The 20,695-nt window shown below is 40.0% G+C and overlaps 2 protein-coding genes across 2 annotated transcripts; both read right to left on the bottom strand.

Annotated features, from left to right (window-relative positions):
• Window positions 1–1,131: 1,131 nt before the first annotated feature.
• Window positions 1,132–10,841, bottom strand: LOC119015565 (cystathionine beta-synthase-like). The gene is made up of 15 exons (XM_037091651.1): window positions 10,684–10,841; window positions 6,500–6,788; window positions 6,071–6,177; window positions 5,698–5,832; window positions 5,499–5,578; window positions 5,034–5,238; window positions 4,837–4,928; window positions 4,565–4,690; window positions 4,387–4,471; window positions 4,191–4,296; window positions 3,960–4,037; window positions 3,744–3,878; window positions 3,518–3,626; window positions 3,035–3,119; window positions 1,132–2,042 (listed from the first exon to the last, which is right to left on the bottom strand). The coding sequence occupies exons 2-15, from the start codon at window positions 6,778–6,780 to the stop codon at window positions 1,909–1,911; spliced, it is 1,758 nt and encodes a 585-aa protein (XP_036947546.1). The 5' UTR covers window positions 6,781–6,788; window positions 10,684–10,841; the 3' UTR covers window positions 1,132–1,908.
• Window positions 10,842–12,175: 1,334 nt separating this feature from the next.
• LOC119015468 (splicing factor U2AF 35 kDa subunit) lies at window positions 12,176–20,692 on the bottom strand. The gene is made up of 8 exons (XM_037091457.1): window positions 20,551–20,692; window positions 19,109–19,196; window positions 17,836–17,902; window positions 15,547–15,596; window positions 15,105–15,203; window positions 14,886–15,019; window positions 12,570–12,662; window positions 12,176–12,486 (listed from the first exon to the last, which is right to left on the bottom strand). The coding sequence occupies exons 1-8, from the start codon at window positions 20,592–20,594 to the stop codon at window positions 12,378–12,380; spliced, it is 684 nt and encodes a 227-aa protein (XP_036947352.1). The 5' UTR covers window positions 20,595–20,692; the 3' UTR covers window positions 12,176–12,377.
• Window positions 20,693–20,695: the final 3 nt, after the last annotated feature.

Below are 20,695 nucleotides of genomic sequence, written 5' to 3'. Positions count from 1 at the left end.
AGTTCCAGCGCCGCAATCAAAGCAGATTGCTCCCAATGAAGCCCCGCCGACACGGCATCAGCAGTGGATTTTTACGTGTGCCACAAACCACATGGCAGACACAAACACAACGCGTTAATGACTGTTAATATCTGCGTTCACGGCCCGTTGCATAAGCTTGGAAAAATGAGTTATTAGATGATGAGTTGCTGCTAAAAGACGGCGCCATACGTGAATATCAATTCATTAACACGACTGTGATCATTATTACAACTTACTTTCTTTTAATCATGTTTCTGTGATTGTATTACATGAACGTATTTGACAGGCTTTGCACTATATTAACATATACAGCTTATATTTAAATACAAAGAATACTCAAGTGCAGTACTTAAATTCACCTGAAGTACTTTCTCTAGTACTTCCATTACACCTCCACCACAGTTTGGAGGGAATTACTGTACATTTAACTCTGCAACGTTTATTTTAATACTAGTTACTTTGTAGCTGCACTAAATGCAAGTCATTTATTTTATCAGCAATCGAAAAATAACAAATAACACAAACTCCAATAATCTGAAAAATGCTGAAAATTGGATCCAATAATTTGGTAACCCCTTGCCTACACGATACACACATGTAAATATGTGTATAAATATACTTTTACTTTTATACTTGAGTACATTACCAGCATTGACCCTTTATACTAAAATTCATTTAATGTCAGAGGCTTTGAGCCTTTATACTCAAATACTATTCTTTTAGTGACCTTGAATTTCACCAAAATTATATTTTATCACCACTTTTACTCAAATATGTCTCTTAATGTTTACATTGCCCTGAATCACCATCTATTTATTAAACCAGGGGTTCAAATTCAAACATTTTTTGGCTTGTAAAGAAGCAGTGTCTCCATGTGTGGATGTCAGTTCTGTGCAGTTCAACCAAACATTACCTTTCTTCACACATTGTGTCATTAGAAGGAAATTGTAAAACAAACAAAGGAACTGGAGCTAACATGTCTGAAATAAGTTCATCCAGTGACACCTTTGATTCTAGACTGACAAAAATAAAATCATGTTTAACCTATTTTCATGCCTCCTCTCACTTCTGGTCTGAGGCTAAAATAAGGACTAGCCAAAGAGTCGCAGACTTCTTTAAAACTTTTATTTAATCATACACATTCATTAAGGAAAAATGATGCAATACAAAACATTTCTCTCAGACATAGCTAAGATTAAATAGTCAAGACAATTTTACAGTTACATCACAGGCACTGCGTTGAAAGGAAAAGAAAGAACAGCGCATAATTTTTTTTCAAGTAATTCGATTACGCTCTGCATGTATTTCTTTGATGTGTACACGTACACCAATGAAAAAGCAGTACATAGTAAGCAGCACTGAAAAGAACAATAGGCTTATATACAGCAACTCTCTAATAGTCCATTCTCCATAAATGAGATGAATATGAATCTCTATATGAATTTCTGATGTTTGATTGATACACAAGGCCAACAGGAAATAATCATGTACTTTTGAGACAAATAAAAAGGAGCAACAGAGAGGCCTCTATTCAAAATAAAAAACAAAAAGCTTTCTACACATGGTAAACTTACAAAAGATTCGTCTTTAACTCTACAAGCAAATATAATAATAATAATAATAATAATAATAATAATAATAATAATAATCAAATAAAAAGTAACCATCTCATGAGTTTACATTGTAGTACAATATATTTTGCTATTAAACCTTTAGACTCCAGTTCAAACATAAAAAAAATGAATCAAGAAAATAAAAAGCTCACCTAAATTAAGAATTTCACAAGATTTCTTTCTTTTTTTTACCATCTTTAAGACGCGCCAACTAAACTCGTTATTGCGTTGGTTATGTTAGTGTAAAGAAATGTATAAGTGTGTACTGTGTGCTTTAGTTCAGCTCATCAGTGGACTCTGACATGGACCGCTCTCTCCTTTCCCGGCCCGTGACGAAGTTGAGCAGGTCGACGGCCGTCACCACCCCGAACACCATCTGCTTCAGATTCGGAGTGCCGTCAGTCAAGTCTGGTGGAAAACGAGAGTGATGAAGATGATGAGGAGGATAAAGAAGTATGTGGGTATGACTCTACAGTAAGTCTCACGAGATGAACTGCAAAACTCTACAGCCTTAAGTCTGAAGTACTGGAAATAATCCATTTACAACTAAAATCGAGTCTTTAAACATAAATAAAGTCCAGGTTTTATTATGTGAGAAATGCTTCAGCAAACAGACACCAACAACATTAACTGGGAGTCTTGTTTCTGCATATCAGTCTAATGTCAAATATTTTAGCTCTGCTCTCACTAGCTTGCTCATCAAGTTGAGTTTTGTACAGAAACCCTGAGGGGCACGTTAGGTTAGGAAATGTATGTATATAAATATATATGTATATATTTCTACATCTCCTGCACTGCACCTTGCACTTGAATGGGGCCCTTGGCATTGATGCCATTTATATGACGCATTACTTTATTATCCAACTATCTTAACTCCCCTTCATTCGCCCTATGTAAACATGACCTTGGACGAGTGTACAACAGTGAACCAAACACAAAAATGCAGCGGCATGCTCATTTGTTGCCAAATTCTCATCAATTTCAGACTTAATAAGGCAGGGTTATCCAAAATCAATTTCTCTTTGGGATGCTTGGACTTTGACACTTGTGTTTAAGAGAGGGATGATCAGTGGCACATTGACCCACTGAGCCAGACCACTGTTATCAATAAAATGTGGGTGCGGTAGGGTCTCGGGTTTATGAACTGCATCAGTCAACAGCACGTCCTTCAGAAAGACACTGACTCCGCACAGGTAAACTCAGTCTACTGAAGGTCAAATGCTATAAATCTGAGCATTTATAGTGTACACAGGTGTCTGAAACTGTGTTTTTTTTCATACCACCACAAGGGGGTGCCAAAGTTTTATAAAAAATTAGCACAGACTTTTTTTTTCATATTTAAGAAAGATGTGGTGGGAGGCGAATGAGAGCGTGTATACGACTGTTAATGTTGGACTTACACTGGATCTGTTCATGCACCACCAGGGCAAAGTGGTCAGTCTCCAGGATGCGGGATAACTTTCCCAAATTATCAGTCAGACGGATCTAAGAATGACAATAAGACAATGGCGTAAATAAAACAATCAACATTTAATTAATGCAACAACTGGCTTACAATGTGCCAGATCAGTTAGAAAAAGAACATTATTTGCAACAACTTCTTGATTATCCAACAAAGTCATAAATGGTTATTTGGTGATAGCTGTATGGCTGAAGGTCATTACGTCCCTCTGGTTTAACAATCTGTTTCTGGACCAAAGCCAGTCAAAACAAAAACAAGTGGATCTTATCTATCCGATTGACAGCCTATTCATCAGTAGATCCTCCCCTCTCCTCATTGGCTGCTGCTGTCATCCAATCAGCATCAGGAATTTTGTCTTCAAATTGATTTACAAACTTAGCCTTAAACCTACAAACCTTGAATGCTTTCTTTGGCATCTTACCTGTTTGAACTGCTTGTAGAGCACTTTGCTGACTGGATCTGACAGCTTTATCTTCCCTGCCAGGATAGAGGCCAACACATTCCCTAAAGTCACCATGCCCAGGATTAACCTGTACACACACACATTCACAGAGGTTGAGGTTAAAGCCATTGCAGGGCACAACAAGGTTAAAACACAGTGGATGAAAAGGATCCGGACATGCAGTATTTCAGCTTAATCATCTCACCCAGCCTCATCCACTACGGGTGCCTGGTCGAAGCCCTTCTCCTTCAGGATCTTGATGGTCTTCTGACAGGTGACAGTGGGCAGGACGGTAAGCGGGGCAGACAGGTTCAAACCCTGCAGCCTCAGGTTCCACCACCTGATGGACAGAGAGCAATAAGAGGGTTGCACACAACCACAAATGGAAAAAAAGAACATAACTCCCTTTCTTTATACATACCAGGGTTTCTTCACCATGATGTCCTCTTCCCTCAGGAAGCCCTTCTCGACCATCCACTTGTCATTCAAGAACTTGGACCTTGAGGAGAAGAAAAATTGCTGATCAAATTACCTTAATGGACAACACAGGGGAACCAGAAGTGGCTCAAGTCTGTATACACGTCAGTTGTGAATATTCCAGTAAAACTAAGGCTATAGACTGCCTCATGACTGGACATGTGGAGATTCTCACATATAGTTGCGAATGGAGTCTGGCAGAATGACCACACAGCGCTGGCCCTCCTTCAGCTCTTTGGCCATGTTTACTGCTGCTGCCATGGCCGTTCCAGAGCTGCCTCCTGTCGGAGAGAAGAGTGAGAGCTGAGTTGACGTTAACTGAGTTTACAACTTCACCCAGATGTCTGGTGCTTGCTTTAGCTGGAACTGACCGCAGAGCAGGCCTTCCTCTCTGATCAGCATGCGAGACATGTTGAAGGACTCCTCGTCGTCTGACTTGTACCAGGTGTCGATGACCTGAAAATATGACGACAAATTACTGTAAGTGGCTGTGCATAAGTTTAACAGAAGAAAAAGTGGAGTGAGGAAAAAACGGCTTCTTGAACTCACTGATCTGTCGAGCACAGTGGGGATGAAATCGTACCCGATACCCTCCACCTCGTACTGGGTCTTATCGGTCTTATTAATATCCTCAGGCTCAGCCAGGATGGAGCCTTCTGGGTCAACACCAACAATCTGCACACAACAAACTCATTCATTTACAACAAGTCGCTAAATAGAGAGTCATTCTACTTCCTTTTATCCATGTACTGACTAAGTATGAAGGTAATTATGATAGCTTCACGACATGGAAACACAATGAGAAATATCTGACATCTTACTTTGACGTTGGGGCATCTTTCCTTCAGTTTGCGGGCGATTCCAGTGATTGTCCCTCCTGTGCCTGCTCCTGCCACCAGCATGTCTATTTTACCTGTAAGAAGGGAATGAGTAAAGAGACAACAGAGTAAACAAAACTGTCATAGGATTAGATTATATATTTTTTGAGAATGACAAGGGGCTAAAAAGATGTTCTTACCGTCACACTGTTCTAGGATCTCCTCAGCCGTGGTGTCGTAGTGAGCCAGAGGGTTGCTTGGGTTGCGGTACTGGTCCAGGATGTGTGAGTTGGGGATCTCGTTTTTAAGGCGCCAGGCCACGCCCACGTGAGACTCCGGGGAATCGAAGCGAGCGCTGGTGGGTGTACGGACGATCTCGGCTCCGAGAGCTCTCAAGACATCCACCTGTAGAGGGTAAAAACAAAAAAAAGGAGGAAAGGTTTATCACATTCCTGATAAAATGTGTAACTTTTTGTAGGTCTTATGTTCTGGAGCACTCCAGTGGTAGAAAATCTAAAGAACCGGGTCCAGTCGTGATAATTTCTGTGAGATTTATTTCAAACTGATGGATTTTATTACAGTCACAAAGACAAGTGACTCTTACACTCCCTTTAACCAGTTGAATATAAAGCATGGGTACTCAGACAGTATGACGGAGAACTCACCTTCTCCATGCTCATCTTCTCAGGCATGACAATGATGCAGCGGTAGCCTTTCACAGCTGCAGCCAGAGCTAAACCAATACCTGAAAACAAGAAAGAAAAAGCACAGACACAAGTTTTAAAACACAGCTGCTTTCAGCTAATTAACATAGTATTCATACCTTTAAAAATACACTTTCTCCAGTCACATGCAGTTACTTACCAGTGTTTCCAGAGGTGGGCTCTATGATGGTGTCTCCAGGCTTGAGGATGCCGGCTCTCTCGGCGTCCTCCACCATCCGCAAGCTGATTCTGTCCTTCACACTGCCGCCAGCATTGAAATACTCACACTTGGCCACTACAAATACACAACAGAAACATTTTGATTCAGAAAGCTGAAATTATGCAATTGACCTTGAATGGCCTTCATTTGTTGCTTTGATAATGCATATCAATAAGAAACAAATCCTCTGATATAACACGTCTGATACCACCACTCCCGTGTTTACATGGTGTCAATGACTCACACATAACCAACAGTCACACCTCCTGTCTGATATGTGAATGTGTCTAAACTTGAACACTCCATGACTCACGTATTTCGCATTTGAGTCCAAAAACTTTGGGGATCTTGTTGATGCGCACAAGGGGAGTGTCCCCAATCCTGTGCAAGATGTTTGGGAGAATGGTTGGGGCGACGGCTCTGTGAGGCGAGAGTGGGAGAAAACAAAATTCAACAAAGACATGCAGAGACACCGTCTCTGATACACATGAATGCATAAATCACTCTAACACCTTGAGGATGCCAGCTAACATCTAACTTGGTTTTCCTGCCAACACTGTTGTGAAGTAATAACTACTTGTTTCAATACAACCGCTTCTTTGCCAAGTGCCACTCCTTAGGTGTTTGCTGAAACTTGTTTTCAATGGTTAAATAAAACAAAATAACAACTGTGAACTGTACAATAATACATTTCAGTCTCAGACACAAAATCTTTCTTACAAAATCTCGACTTTACACTGACCTTGGGATTTGTGGATGAGGGGAGTCAGCTTTTGAGGCTCCCAGGCTCCATGTGCAGCGGCTGGGGAGGTCAGGTCGGATCCATTTCCTCTCCACAGTAGCGTTCTTTGTGTTTATCTGAATGGTTCTATTCCCCTCCTGATTGTCCTCCATGGCGGGCAACTTTTCAACGCCGTTCAGCGGGATTTTGACGTCTCCATTGCTGTGGTTGAGCAGCTTGGCAGCATGAGGGCACATGGGGCCTTTGACAGGGCTCTCTTTGGTTGAGGGAACTGACGGCATGGCTTACCCTGGAAAACAGAGGAAATAAGAGTTATGTGATAATCTGTGACTTTTTTTAAGAAGATATGAATGTCAAGTTCTGTTGTGCTAGCTTTTCGACATCAAACTGTGCAGCATTCCTAAATCCTCTCAAAAAGACCAAGACATGACAACTGTGGTAGACGCAAGGTTAACAAGTTAAAGTTATCACAGTAAGTCCAGAATCCACCCAAGAGTTATCACAATATTTCACACAAAGCCATGAAAAGGTCAACCTCATGGAAATATCAACCAATAATTCATGAGTTGTTGAGATATTTCAGCCTGGAACAAAGTGGTGAGTAAGCCAACTGTTGTTTTGATGGCATAGCTGCACTTTGTCTTGGAGCTTTGCCTAAATAATAGACTGGCGGGATTAATCTGTGTTATTATGCAACTCAGGTACGTTCTTATCACATAGTTAACAAACAGAAATAACAACCTGTGCCAGCCTTTAGTTACCAACTTTTGGTACTTGTTGATGGCTTTGAATTGTAATAGTACAGTGTTGTGGTTCAAAACTGCCCCTGTATGAACTGCAAGAAACAGCAAAGCTTCCATAAGATATATGTTAAACTACATACAACCTTATTTTTGATAAGCAGTAGTAAACAAACAAAGAACCACTCCTTTCCTTTCTTCCCTTAATGCTGAGTCATTTCTACAATGACAAATAAAGCTGTATCATGCTTACTGGGAAGCTTTAGCAGCACAGACTGATCTAAAGGCTCCTTCAGCTCTGAACATACTCATTGCTTAACTTTGCATTGAAACGACAAACAAATTAGGCACTACCTGAGAAAACAGAACTGAAAGTGTGTCAATAGCCCATATAACTGGCTGATCAAGCTCAGGCTAATATTGCATCAGTCACAAAAAACACGTATTAGGAAGTGACTGGGCAAAGAAGACAGAATCATGCTGAGTCATAGTTCAAGATTCAAGAGCCGAATATTTATTTCTGCTTAAGATAAATTATTAAATAAGAACTTGTGTGCATCCAGCTTCCTTATGTTTGTGTTTGAGACTGTAAAGTTTCCTGAAAATTACTCAATGATTGGTCACAACTGGTTATAAAATGTTATATAACTCCCAAATGTGTAACCATAAGTTAAACATTATCTTAAAGTTGATTACCACTTTGAGAAGAGCAAACAGAAGCTGTTAACTGGGGTTTGCACCATTACTTTGGCTAAAGTGAAATTCAGGGCTTAGTCAATATTGATGAGGTAATAATAAAGTCAGGGATTTTAATTTTTCCAAAAGCAAATAAACAAGCTGTTTTCAGAGGAAAATAAGGTCAACATTATATTTAACTGTGAATATTACCTGGGGTATAGGACAGTTAACCGAATACCAAGAAACAAGAAATTTTTTGGACGTCCTCTTAGGCTTTTGGTATCGTCACTTTTACCTTTTTCTGATATTTTATAGAGCAAAATTAACTTATTATCTACAGATCATCAAATACAATAATAGATATTGCAGCCCTACAGATAACTATATTAAATATAAGCCCCCTGACACCTATTAATACATCCATTAGGTTTCGCCACTGTCTGGAAATGGCAACAGATGAACCTTCACTAACACCTAGTGTACACACCGGGGCCAGCTGTTGAAACCAGGGCCCCTCTCTGACTCCACCAAGAGTTCAGACGATGTCCACCAACTGAACCAACTACAATCCTCTTAAGCAAACAGCTCTGCATGGGAGACAAAAAGGCCCTGAGATATGTTGCTTTAAAATTAGTGCCGCACTGGTGAATATGATGCATTTTATCTAAACAGAAAAATAAGAGAAGATGTATAGTTTAGTCTTTCATCTAATTCCACTTGATGACTATCTATTCTCAAAATGAAAAAGATAGAGAAACCAATCTTGGTTGTTAAACCCTCTTCCAGCCCACAGGTATCTCAAATCTCTGCGTTTGATATGGCTATTACTGGCTACAACCTTTGTGGTAAATGTGGGAAAGAAGAGTTGGTATGTGGTGGCCTTGCAGGGTTCAACGGGGCAACATGATCCTCCGTGAGAGTACTCGTGGCACAGGGCCCAAGTTTGCATAGCATAAAAGACTTGCAAGAGGATTTAACGAGAAGAATCTTTGTTTAACAAGCCAAGAATCAAATCCTCAAGTACCGAATGAGGCTGGGAAAACAGTGCAAAAATCACCTGATCCGAGCCTGGCAACATTAAAACCAATCTCATGAGAAATCCCTGTAATAACCTTACGCTATCAGACTTGATTATCGTCTTAAGTTGTACCGTTTCTAATCTCCTTTGGTATGTCCAGTGCTCTCTACTGTGCAGAAGCCCTTTATAATTTAGGCTTATTCAAAATTGGTCAGATAATTGCTCTACCAGCAACAAAAAAACGACCAAAGTAACAGCTGGTCAACAGCACAAGAAGAGCAGACCATAGATACTCAGTCAGCCATAACAAATGGTGGGCCAAATGTGAAAAGCAGGAATGCTGCAGAGTATAAAAAAACAATGTAAAACTGCAGGGATGTACACCTGAAAACCCACCACCGCATGGTCAGGAAGCCAGATGATGGTGATGACCTTTTAGCTGATATGCAAGAGTGAGTAATGATAAAGTGGTGCCTGATTAGTTGAGCAAGCATGAACTGTTCAAACAATTGATTGATTGGAGTTCAAGCAAAAGGCTCTGGGCTGTGAAATGAAAAATGTGCTGATATTTGGTGTAATAAAACTTATAAAATTATATTGAGGGATTTGAACCCCTGATTGGAACCAAACAACCACAAAAATCAACTGCTAGAGAGAATATTTGGCAGACATGTCTCAAGGGCAAAACATGACAGAAAATAATTAGTAAAAGCCAAAGATCTTTCTAAAAAAAAGTCTTCTTATTTTTGCCTTGACACTAATAATAAACCAAATATATTTAGGTTGTGGTCTGGTGGTCCTATAAATCTATGAAATTGGATTCAGCACTGTTATCTGACATCTAAACGAGCTCAGTCGATAAAATAAAGGGCGAATTAATCGATAGTTGCATCAATGATAGAGCTAGAACTATTTCAGTTCTAGCGTCACAAAAGTAACCAATTGCTTTTTTTCCCCATCAGTTCTCTTTAATAATGGCACAAACACGTGTTTTTTTTCTGGTTGTTGGACAGAAAAAACAGTGAGTTTGAATTCGGCACTATTTTCCGACAATAAAACGAGCTTAAACGATCAAATAAAGGTCACAATCATCGAAAGCATGCGCGCTGACACTGAACTCTCACGGTAACGTACTGGCTTCTGAAATGTGAATAATAGGATCATTCCCGTCAGATTTCTATATTTATGGACCAAATATATTTGGCTTTTGGTTTGCTGGTCTGCCAAAACAGTGAATTTGAATTCGGCACTATTGTTTGACATTAACACGAGCTAAATCGATTAAATAAAGGGCAAAATAACCGATTGTTGAAGCCCCAACACTCAACTATATCCTTTACTAGCCATAACATACAGTCAAAGCATGACAGACAAACTACAGGGCAGATTAAAAGGTAGCTACACTTTAATTAAACGAGCTATGAAGCAAAAATAAGCACTAAAGAAATGCACGGTAAAAAAAGAAAAAATAACGGTTGATGTGCACGTAACATTACCGGGGGATCAATAAATTTAACAGTTAGGTATATTGGGTTTATTGTAAGCCGTTTATAAACGGAAAAATGAGCCATGTAAGGTTGTTAAAGGTCAAATAAAAAAAGATGAACTACGCAGTTACAGCGTTGCATCAGAAAACAGCATCCACCGAGCGGCTTTCAGTCGCCCAACGTCAAACGCACGTGTCGCAATTTACCCATTTTAACATCTCTTGCTTCTTATTTTCTCCCCACCCGTAAATCCTCACTCACCTTGTAAATCGAACGTGGCCGAAAAAAAAACGTGTTTAAAAAAACACGGTGAGAAACGACGCCGGTGTACCGCCGAACGCAGAACAACACCGCCGAGTGAGCAACTTCCGACCAGGACAACGGGCTGCTTTCGTGAAGGAGCACGTGCACCAAACGTAGACGACGTGGGCAAACTCCGAAGGCTCGCTCCGATTGGCTGCGGCGAGGGCGGCTGTTTGGTGCGCTCGGCCAATCAGGGCAGGGATATCTCAATAAGGGTTTGGGAAAACGCTGAGCTGAAGCCCCTCCGCGCCATCTGTTTACCTTTTATTGACCGCACACGCTCTGCACGCACTTTGACGCATGTGACATCTTGAGAACTTCTCATGAGTTCGTCTGTCGCTCCAAAAATATTCAGAGTTGCAGCCAAGGTTAAGAGAAAAAAAGGGAACGTACACAGATTAATTTATGTTGTTTCTGACCAAGTTTATCAACATAAACCAGGCTGTTGTTCTCAATTTTAAATAGCTACCATGCCCCCCATTGAGCATAATTTAAAGTAACAAGCATTTAAAATATTAGTTATATGTGTTTTTTTTGGATTGCAATACAATATCCTCATCTGTTCTCCATTCAGTCCTCCAGAAGGAACTGGTCTGTTTAAAAGTGGCACTATGCAGTTTGAGAAGGAAATTTAATATTTACAATATTAATGAGGTAGTGACACCAACTCAGATATATTTATCTTTTTCATAAGTGAATAAACAAGCTGCTCTCAGAGGGACATAACAGTCCTAGAACACTGTCTGAAGCTAAACAGGTGGCAGGGTCCACCACTTTTAAAAACTAAGTAAAACAGTATGAAGTTGTGCTGTCCTTTAAGGTCAGTTTGTTTGTTTACTCATGATAACAAAGCCTTTGTTTGGTTAGGCGTAAAAAAAAAAAAATGAATAAATCTTTCCTGATTAATAATTCTTCCCTAAGACTACAGTGACTCTTTAATGTTTAAACTCAGCAATCACCAAATAACCCACTTTGTTTTGTATTAACCCAGAAGGAATTTAGTTTAATTTGCTTAAGTGCCACCTAAGAAAACGGAAGTGAGAATAGGGGAAATGCCCAAAACGATGGCTGATTTAAGCTTTGGCTTAAGTTGCATCATTCACACTACAATAAAATAACAATCTACATTTCCTACATTTGAGAGGTGCCCTCATTTTTAATCAGCGAATGAGCATCATCAGAATAATAAAGTAGCTAGCGAGTCACTATAAAACGCAATCACCAACAGGACTGGGTGATTAGTCATCCTAATAGATGTAAAGTCTGGAACTATAAAGTCTGATAAAGCACACCAACACACAATAAAATGCATTCATATACTTTACCCCTCAATAATAATGCTGTGCCATAATGCCTCACCAATTACCACATTTGTTTTCCAGTTGTATAAGAATAATCAGCATTTTGGTCTCCACATGAGAAATAAGTTGATATTCAGATAAACAAGTGGTGCCAGTGCAGAATTACAAATCTGTTTTATTGAGAAAGCGACACAAGCTCGTCTTAAAAAAAGGGAATAAAAGAAAAAACACTTCCAACAATTCACCAAAAAAAAAAAAGGAAAAAAAAGAAAGAAAATGACTTTGTCGTCACTGCTGGGGTAAAAGGAGTGGGGAGGGATTGGTAGGACATTGGGTCAGTCTCGGCCTTCTTCAGAACCTGCCAGAACGCTCTCGGTCCCTCGACCTCCGCCTCTCGCGGTCCCGCCGTCGGTCCCTGGAGCGGGAGCGTCGTTCCCTTGAGCGCGAGCGAGAACGGTGCCTGGAGGGAGAGAATTAAAACACTCATTTAAAAATCCTGATTAATCCTTAAAGATAAACATATCTCTTGTAAGATTTCTATACCTTTTCCTGCGGCGGCCGTACAACTCCCTTCGAAGTTCCCGCGATATGGGTTTCAGGTGCATGAAGTTGCAGAAGCCGCCTCTGGTGCACTCTCTGCAGACATACAGCACACGAGGGGTTAAAACTTGGTGGAGAATTGCCATGAGGAAAGGTTGGCTCTAACACATGCTGAGGAGCATGCCAGCCCACCAAAGAACATCTGATCTTTATCCCCCCACCTGACACACACCGAGTTCGTCCTATCACTGGCACGGCAAACAAGCCCCGATCCAATGGAAAAACACTGAGAGACTCATAAAAGAGGAGCACAAGTTTCCTCCCACCGTGTGAGGACAAAGTTTATCTTTGTGTTTTAAAGAAAATGTGATGATTCACACAGTGCCCATGCAGCTGGTAAGGTTTCAGTGCCTTCCTGAAGGACACGTGTAAGCTGCTGAGGCTAATTGAGACAAAAAAATCCCCCAAAGTATGTACAGTTTTTAGCATGTTATTGTCAGGTGTTCTTAACTGTACAAGTTTGGAGGAAAATGCAACATATAAACACATTCAGAAGAAGGACCATAACCAGCAAACACTTCAATCACCTTGACGCTCTTATCCTGTCTGTTGATATTGGGCTTCAATAGCAGATATTCCCAAACAAGCTTCCAGTTAAAGTAGCACGAACCAGTTTATAGGCAGTAAGTCTAGAGCTCTCAAGGCCCCTCAGTCACTGAAGCCTCAGGGCACTTGTCCTCTTTACCCAGTTTATAAGTCAGCCTGAGCTGCAGAGTCAAAGTTTTTCTTGGATTACATAGCTGCAGAATGGACTTTCTTCCCACCTCACTAACCTGTTGCAAACACCAAGTTTCTTTTTCTACCTTTAACTGATGCTATAACACACACACACACACACACACACACACACGTGCACTATGTATATACAACGATGTTCAACATTGTGTTCGTATGGCACAAGGTTTATAGACACAGCTGCTAAGGTTTATTGCAGCTAAACATATAGATGTCATCACTGAAAATGGAAGAACTAGACCAGGGGTCACCAACGTGGTGCCCGCGGGCACCAGGGAGCCCCCAAGGACCACATGAGGCCTGTTCTAAAAATGAAAACTGAATATTGATATTATTTGTCTCCCAGGTTGTTAAGTCATTGTTGATAATTATTGTGAGAAATCATTAGCGTGATCTGTGTCTTCACATAGATGAGTATCATTAATCATTAATAATCATATGTAACTAAAGGCAAACTGAGCAAATTTGTTATTTCAGAAGAGTGTATCAAACTGGTAGCCCTTCGTATGACTCGGTAGCCATGAAGTAGCTCTCAGTTTCAAAAAGGTTGGTGATCCCTGAACTAGACAATATGTATTGTACTAAGTGGTTTTAAAGTGTAGTTGAAAAGATTTGCTGCTTTTCTTGTCTGATGTCTGCTCATCAGACCAAGTAAAATAAAGTACAAAAACCAGAAGTCCACTCCTTTTAGGGTGGTAAATGCAGGAAATGCAGTGGTCTGAAAACAAAACACCAAACATCTCAGCTCTTGGCCAACTTAAAGTAGAAACAGACAAATCCTCACTTCTAAGTGCTTCCAGTCATATTGATGTTGGCGCCTTTAGTACAAAAATAACCAGATCTTTTACTCAGAGTAGCAACTATCAAAAAAACAGGACAAAACCAATCATTAAATCTGCAATGGAAGCATGGAAACAGACATAAATGGTGCCTGGCTGCAAGCCTGCAGTCAGCATTAAGTGCCTGGTGGCACACAGAATAGCAAAGTGAAGGGGAAGTTTACAGGGAACGGATCTCAGCACTGATGGTATCAGTATTCTGCAGCCATTATACTGAGCACTCAACCTTTAAGCAAAGAAACATGTCAAGGTGTAACACATTAGAACTGGCCATCTTGTGTTCAAACTCTCAAAAAAAATAGGGGCGCCAAAATAACTGCTGACTGTAGTTTATTTTTTTACACGCGCAGCTATTGTTATCTGCAAACATTTTCTGCTTGCACTTCAGTAGATCTCTCTTCAACGCAGTAAAAGTCTCTGCTTTATGGTCGATACAGTTATTTCTTCACATCCTGTTTGTAGCTTTGGTTAATTTTTGAGTGTTTTGGCCCACATACATATAAATACCTTTGCACATTTAAATGTTTCAAATGTTCAACACACTCAAAGAAACATCGACACCAGGTGGTTTTAAGCTGTTTGTGAACGGACCTTTTATGGTTTCTGTCATTTAAAATATGCATTTACGGTTTTTCTAAACATAAAAAGTTTCCGGTCCTTGGACACTTTAGCAGGTGTTACTCACCCCATTTCATACTGACGGCAGCATGCTTCCCTGAAGTCTGTGACAGGGGAGAGCTCTGCGTGGATGGGTTGGCCGTTGAACCAACGGTTGTTCAGGTCCATGACTGCTTTCTCAGCATCCTCTTCACGGCGGAACTACACAATGAAGATAATCATTAAAGATTTCTTAAACTATCCATTTATTCGCTCCACTATTCTTTTAAATACTTTTATCACAAACCTTAACATAAACGTTGCCAACTAGATGATCGCCCAAGTTGTCGCACACATTCATCTCCTCCACCTCTCCGTACTTCTCCTCCATCTCTGTGAACACCTCCTATGAAGGAAATAATAATAAAAATAATAAAAGAGGAGAAGAACAATCAAAACTTTGAAAAGCTTCTTTCTTTTGTTTTATTTTTATCCACGTTATTATCACGATAATAAGAACATTTGGAGAAAATGGTGAACATATTGTCTTTTTTACAGTTCATGATAATCCCCCCTCCATTTTCCTTCTGTAAAAGTAGCCAGAGACAAGCTGTGACACGCTACTCCAAAATGATTCAACACAAACTTGATACATATTGGAAATGTCCAAAGTCAGACAACACAGGTGTGACGTCAAATCAGGCAATATGTGGAACGAAGACGTGACACCGGCACAGAAGGTCACTCACCTCAAAGAACTCGTCATAGTGCTCCTGCATTTCCACATCGCTGACGGCGCCTACGAAATGTCAACAAGGGGACAGTCAGGACAAAACGTAATGGACACTCATGGTAAAAGACTTCAGCCTTCAAACGGACTGTGTGACACCTTTAGCTTCAGTCTAACTGTAGCGACATAACATGATACTTCTTGCTATAACAGTTACACCCTGTAGATAATATCATTTATGTTATTTGTCACTAGAAACATTCTTCTCACTCCCATGACTTTTCAGCTTTAACTAGAGCTGACCCCTCTTAGCATTCTCCTTTTTACTTGCATTTTATGTTGAAATCACTCGAAGTTCAACTTCTCTACAAACTGTGACTGGATCATGATGTGCAGGAAGCCTTGATGTAACAACACTACAGTAAATGTGTTTTTCAGGTTTACTACTTCATGACAACCCCTGGCTAGAACATGAAGGAGAGTTTCTAAGTTGGGGGCAGCACCAGTAGAAACTGGCTTCAATGAACCAGAAGCGAAAAATGTGTAGTCAATGTCAAACTGTTAAGTGTGAAGCAAAGAACACAGAAGCAGTAAGTTAATCATAGCTATCACATCTATTTCACATCAGCAAATGGAGGATCTGATTGAAACTGTGCACACTATTGCACAAGACTGACTCAGGTAGTTTTGCCAGGAAAACATGCAAAACAGCATGTGGCCTGTTACTCTATCTCCAGGAAGTGATATGATGCAATACACATCTCTAGAGGACATGTTCCTACGCTAAGCCAGATTTATGTGGGGAGGTGTGATAGAGTTAAATTAAGTGCAGTCGGTGCTGGAGGGTCCTGCAGATGAAGGGAGAACTTACAGTGTAAACCATCAGCAGACTGGGCAGAGTTTTGAAGGTTATGAAGGTAAATGTTCAAGAAGGGAAATGGTCTGAAATACAAAACGTAAACGGCTGTGACATAAATCAACCAGGAAAAAGAGCTGGGGAGGAAAAAAATGTGATTAGAAATGTTTCTGTCAGTAAATTTCGCAGCTAATTATGTGATGGATAACGCTGCATTCAAGATCTTCATTTGAGGTGCCCCTCTTTTTAAAGCATTGCAGATCATTTCAAAGTGTTATGTTTTGAGATATTTGCTCCATTTCCCCTACATTTACTTTTTAATTCCCATTTTATGTAAAAGACTATGGCATAAAGAATTTGGTTTTGTTTAGCTTGAGCAACGGTCTACAGAATATATTAAAAGTGAAGTGAAAACAAGACAATTCAAAACACATTTTGATACAGATGTTTTAATGCAAGCTGAAAAGTTGAAGTAAGAAGTCGACTTTTGTCTTGGGTCTTTCGTGTTTACTGCTCCGACACAACCCTGCAAAACACGACTGGAAGCTATTTAGGCATAATAAAACACTCGCTCCACAGTCGTTCTCCGCTGTAATTTGGCGCTGAATGGAAGTGAACGACCTCAAGCAGTATCCCAAATCTTTTATGACTTCAAATTGCACGCAACCGTCTTTGCAGAGAATATTCACAGACACAGAACATAAAAAAAACTTGCATTGTCCTTTAAAGAGTGACTCCACTTGTTTTACACGTAATCTGTTAACAGGTCTTCTTGGGGGGGGGGGGAACTACTGCATGTGTGAAAAAAGTAGTATAAAGCCTTTTGTGCCTACATTACCCACAATGCAACTTTGCCAATACATCATTTGAGGCAATTGATCAGATTATAGGGCTTTATAGAACCTTTTTTCATATACAGTAGCACTCCAAAAGCAAGACCTGTAAACACACTCTAATTAGGGATACACGTTATGGATTCACCGGTCAATACCTGTAACTGCTTACTATAAAAAAACACTGGCGGAATTATCCTTTTAAAGTCACTTTTACAACTGCAGTTAGGCCCCTCTTTTAGGCAGAGTGGTCCACTCACACACTTACCTGCATGAGAGGTGCTGCTTCAGCCAAACATATTTACTCAACGCACAGTTCTGAGTGTTCTGCCATAATTGACACAGTGAGGACAGTTTGGTGTGTTTTGGCTTTACAACTGCTTAGTGAGCCATGTGGCAGCTCAGCTGCACAAGGTCAAACAACTGAAGCAGGTGTTTTTTTGCTGGTATTAGGTGATAACTGACAAATGTCTGAATATTTGGTTTTGGGTGATAATGGGTTGCCAGCTGGGTCTCCTTTACCCTACAAGGCTGAAGCAGCACCTCGTCTCTGTTTATTATAAGTGAGCAACATTTTTAGAAATCAGAGGGGGAGGTTGTTGACAAACTTTAAACTTACAGCGAGAAGCGTCGGCCGTCTGTGCACTGTTCTGAGGATTACGGTAGATGTTTTGGATCAAGATGGTCTGCGGGGGAAAGAATAGCATGTGGTTAGACAGGGTTGTAGTTTTGTCCTGTTTCTATTTTGACTTGTTCACATTGTTTTCACAGTCATGCATGCACAGCATCCCCCGAAATTATGTTTGTCATTTTGTAAATTTTCAATGTTTTTTTTCTTGTCTTATTTTTTAACTAAATTCTGATCTTGGGAAGCACTTTGTCATATTTCCCATGTGAAAGATGCTAAAACTAACAAGCTTTAATTACTTCCTTATTGAGAAAGTTTGACTATGACATGTTTGTACACTCCATTTTTTGGTTAAGCCCAACCACATCATACCTTAAATTCCTCCAAAAGCCAAAGTTAAGTTATGTTGGCCTATAAATCAGCCTGGCTTTCAGCAGTCTGCATTTGTGTGCAAAACCTTTCCACTTGTACAAATGAGGCCTGTTTCTTTCAGGAAAACCTCTTTTAAAAGATACACAGACAAACAGGGAAATGCCCGAAAACTGAGTTTACTGAAAAACAACAAACTGAGATATGAGTGTAGTTGCAAAAAACAAAAAGAAAAAGCTTAAAATACAAACTGTTAGGAATGGAAAATGACAAAATATACTATCCCTGACAGAGAACGTCATTACTGGACACATTTACCACACTAGAGTAATTTGAACACTCAGACACAAAGTTCTCAAACATAAGTTAATATTTAAAAACAAAACAAACTTTTGAAGAAGAAGTATCTCATCCACAGCATGTTTACACTTCTGACTCACATGAAACGAGCCAAGTCTGAGAGATTACAGCCAGTACACTAAACTAGAATTGCTTTTTTTTCCAACCATTAGATGAATATAACACAATTTCACAAGAGCTGCAGAAATAATCAAGATATTATCAAAGTTGCAAGAAGGCCAAGAGAAGAATTGGTTCTTGGAAAAAAGTGTATAGCTGGTTAACCATTCATCACAGGGTTGGTCCTTCAATCTCATACACACATGTCAATGTATCTATGAGCAAGACACTGAACCCCAAGTTGCTTCTGGTGGACAGGGATGTCTTGACTGGCAGCTATCAGCAGTGCAGGAGTATGAGTTTGGGTGGGTGATTTAGAGTACAACTGTAAAAAGTTTGTAAAGTGGGGAAAATACTATATAAGTGCAGCCAAATGTGTCAATAACACACACACTAAGGCCTTGATTTTAGGAAGAGAGATGTGTTGGGATCTCACCTGGCTGAAGGTTGGTTTATTGTGCAATCTCGAGCAGCGGTCTCCATGTCTGCAAGCTCCAATTTTGAAATAGAAGGAACAATTGACCCTGGAAAAAAGTAACAGTGTCATCATACTCAGTTTATATTTGTTTCTGTTTATTTGCTGCAGGAGATATTTGAAATGGTGTATTATTGTGAAAAAAATTCCAAGCAAATAACAATGTCAGACTCAGTCTGTTAAATAATTTTCAAGTTCTCCAGCCTCTCTATGGCTAGACCATTTGTTTTATCAGTTCAACATATACTTTTATTTTTCCAAGTCATTTCCGAAAACAGCCATGCACTGTAGTTTTTAGAAAGCTCAGCCTGAACTGAAGTAAACCGTGTATTTCTAGTTTGACCATTTCCAGCATCAGATTTTGTGCACTAATGAGTATCTAGGGCACCAAGTCTGACTGGACTGGGACTGATTACAAAAGAAAAGCTAAAATCCATTGTTCGTTATAATGAGGGGACATCCAACAGTATGAATCAATGGTCTGTTTTAATTGTTTTTTACGACTCCCTATATCCAGCTATATCCAGCTTTGGATCCACAAGAAACACTTGGTTTGTTCTTATAGAAATAAGGAATATCACCTGACCCAAACTTGGCCTACCTACTGAACCACCTGTTGAACTAGATCAGTTACTATGTGTGTGTGTTAGAGCAGAGAAATTTATCAGTACGTGATTTTTTATACAAATCTAGACACTGTTTCAGAGTTAAGTTCCCCACAATATCTGCTCACTTAATTTCTTGATATTAAACGGTCAACCGTCATGTAAGTTATACATTTAGCTGAATCTCCACTTATTTGAATTGATAAAATAAATGTAGCTGCCCCTGCCTTGCCATCTTATCAACTTTAAACTAGCCCCCTGTTTATATTTGATTATTCAGCAACCCTTGAACGAACGGTTGTCTTAATCTTTGTTATAGTTATATAATTGCAATGAGTGTACAATAATTCAATTTAAATCACTGGTCACAAATGTGCAGGGTGCATTCTGCTGCTCTCCACCGGTGAGACGGAACAAAAACAACCAGCCTGAGCAGGGCTGTTACTCTGCAAACAAGCCCATTCATTAACAAAGCTACACGTAGCCTGGCTATTTCATTATCTATTAAGTACGCTTCCAATGTATCCTTAAGTAGCAATAAATGAGTGAACATTTTGTAAAACTACCCGCTTTGGCGCAAAGTAGCTGTAGGTTAGCTAAGGTACCTTCCTGAGTTTCATTCAATGCGTTAGCTGAGTGTTAGCTTCCTGTTGCTAATGTAAGCTTGACGAGGACATTCAGAAGAGTTGCGGCCATAAACCGAGCCCCGCTGGAGACGAAGAAGAACCACACCAAGCATACTTTGTTCAAAACTCGTCGCTTGGGTGCTAAATACTATGAATATTAAATAAAACTTACTTGTCTTTCTCTGTGCCGAAAATGGATGCCAGATACTCCGCCATTTTCGGCTCGTCGGAGACGTACGGACGGACGTCATTACGTAAAGAGAGTGCGACTGCGCAGTGGTTACCGCTTGACAGCTTGCACTGACCGTTGAGGCCAC

This window comes from Acanthopagrus latus, chromosome 24 (genome assembly GCF_904848185.1).
Source record: "Acanthopagrus latus isolate v.2019 chromosome 24, fAcaLat1.1, whole genome shotgun sequence".
Taxonomy (NCBI): domain Eukaryota; kingdom Metazoa; phylum Chordata; class Actinopteri; order Spariformes; family Sparidae; genus Acanthopagrus; species Acanthopagrus latus.
Note: the sequence above shows the minus strand (reverse complement) of the source record. Positions and strands in the feature narration are given on the sequence as shown.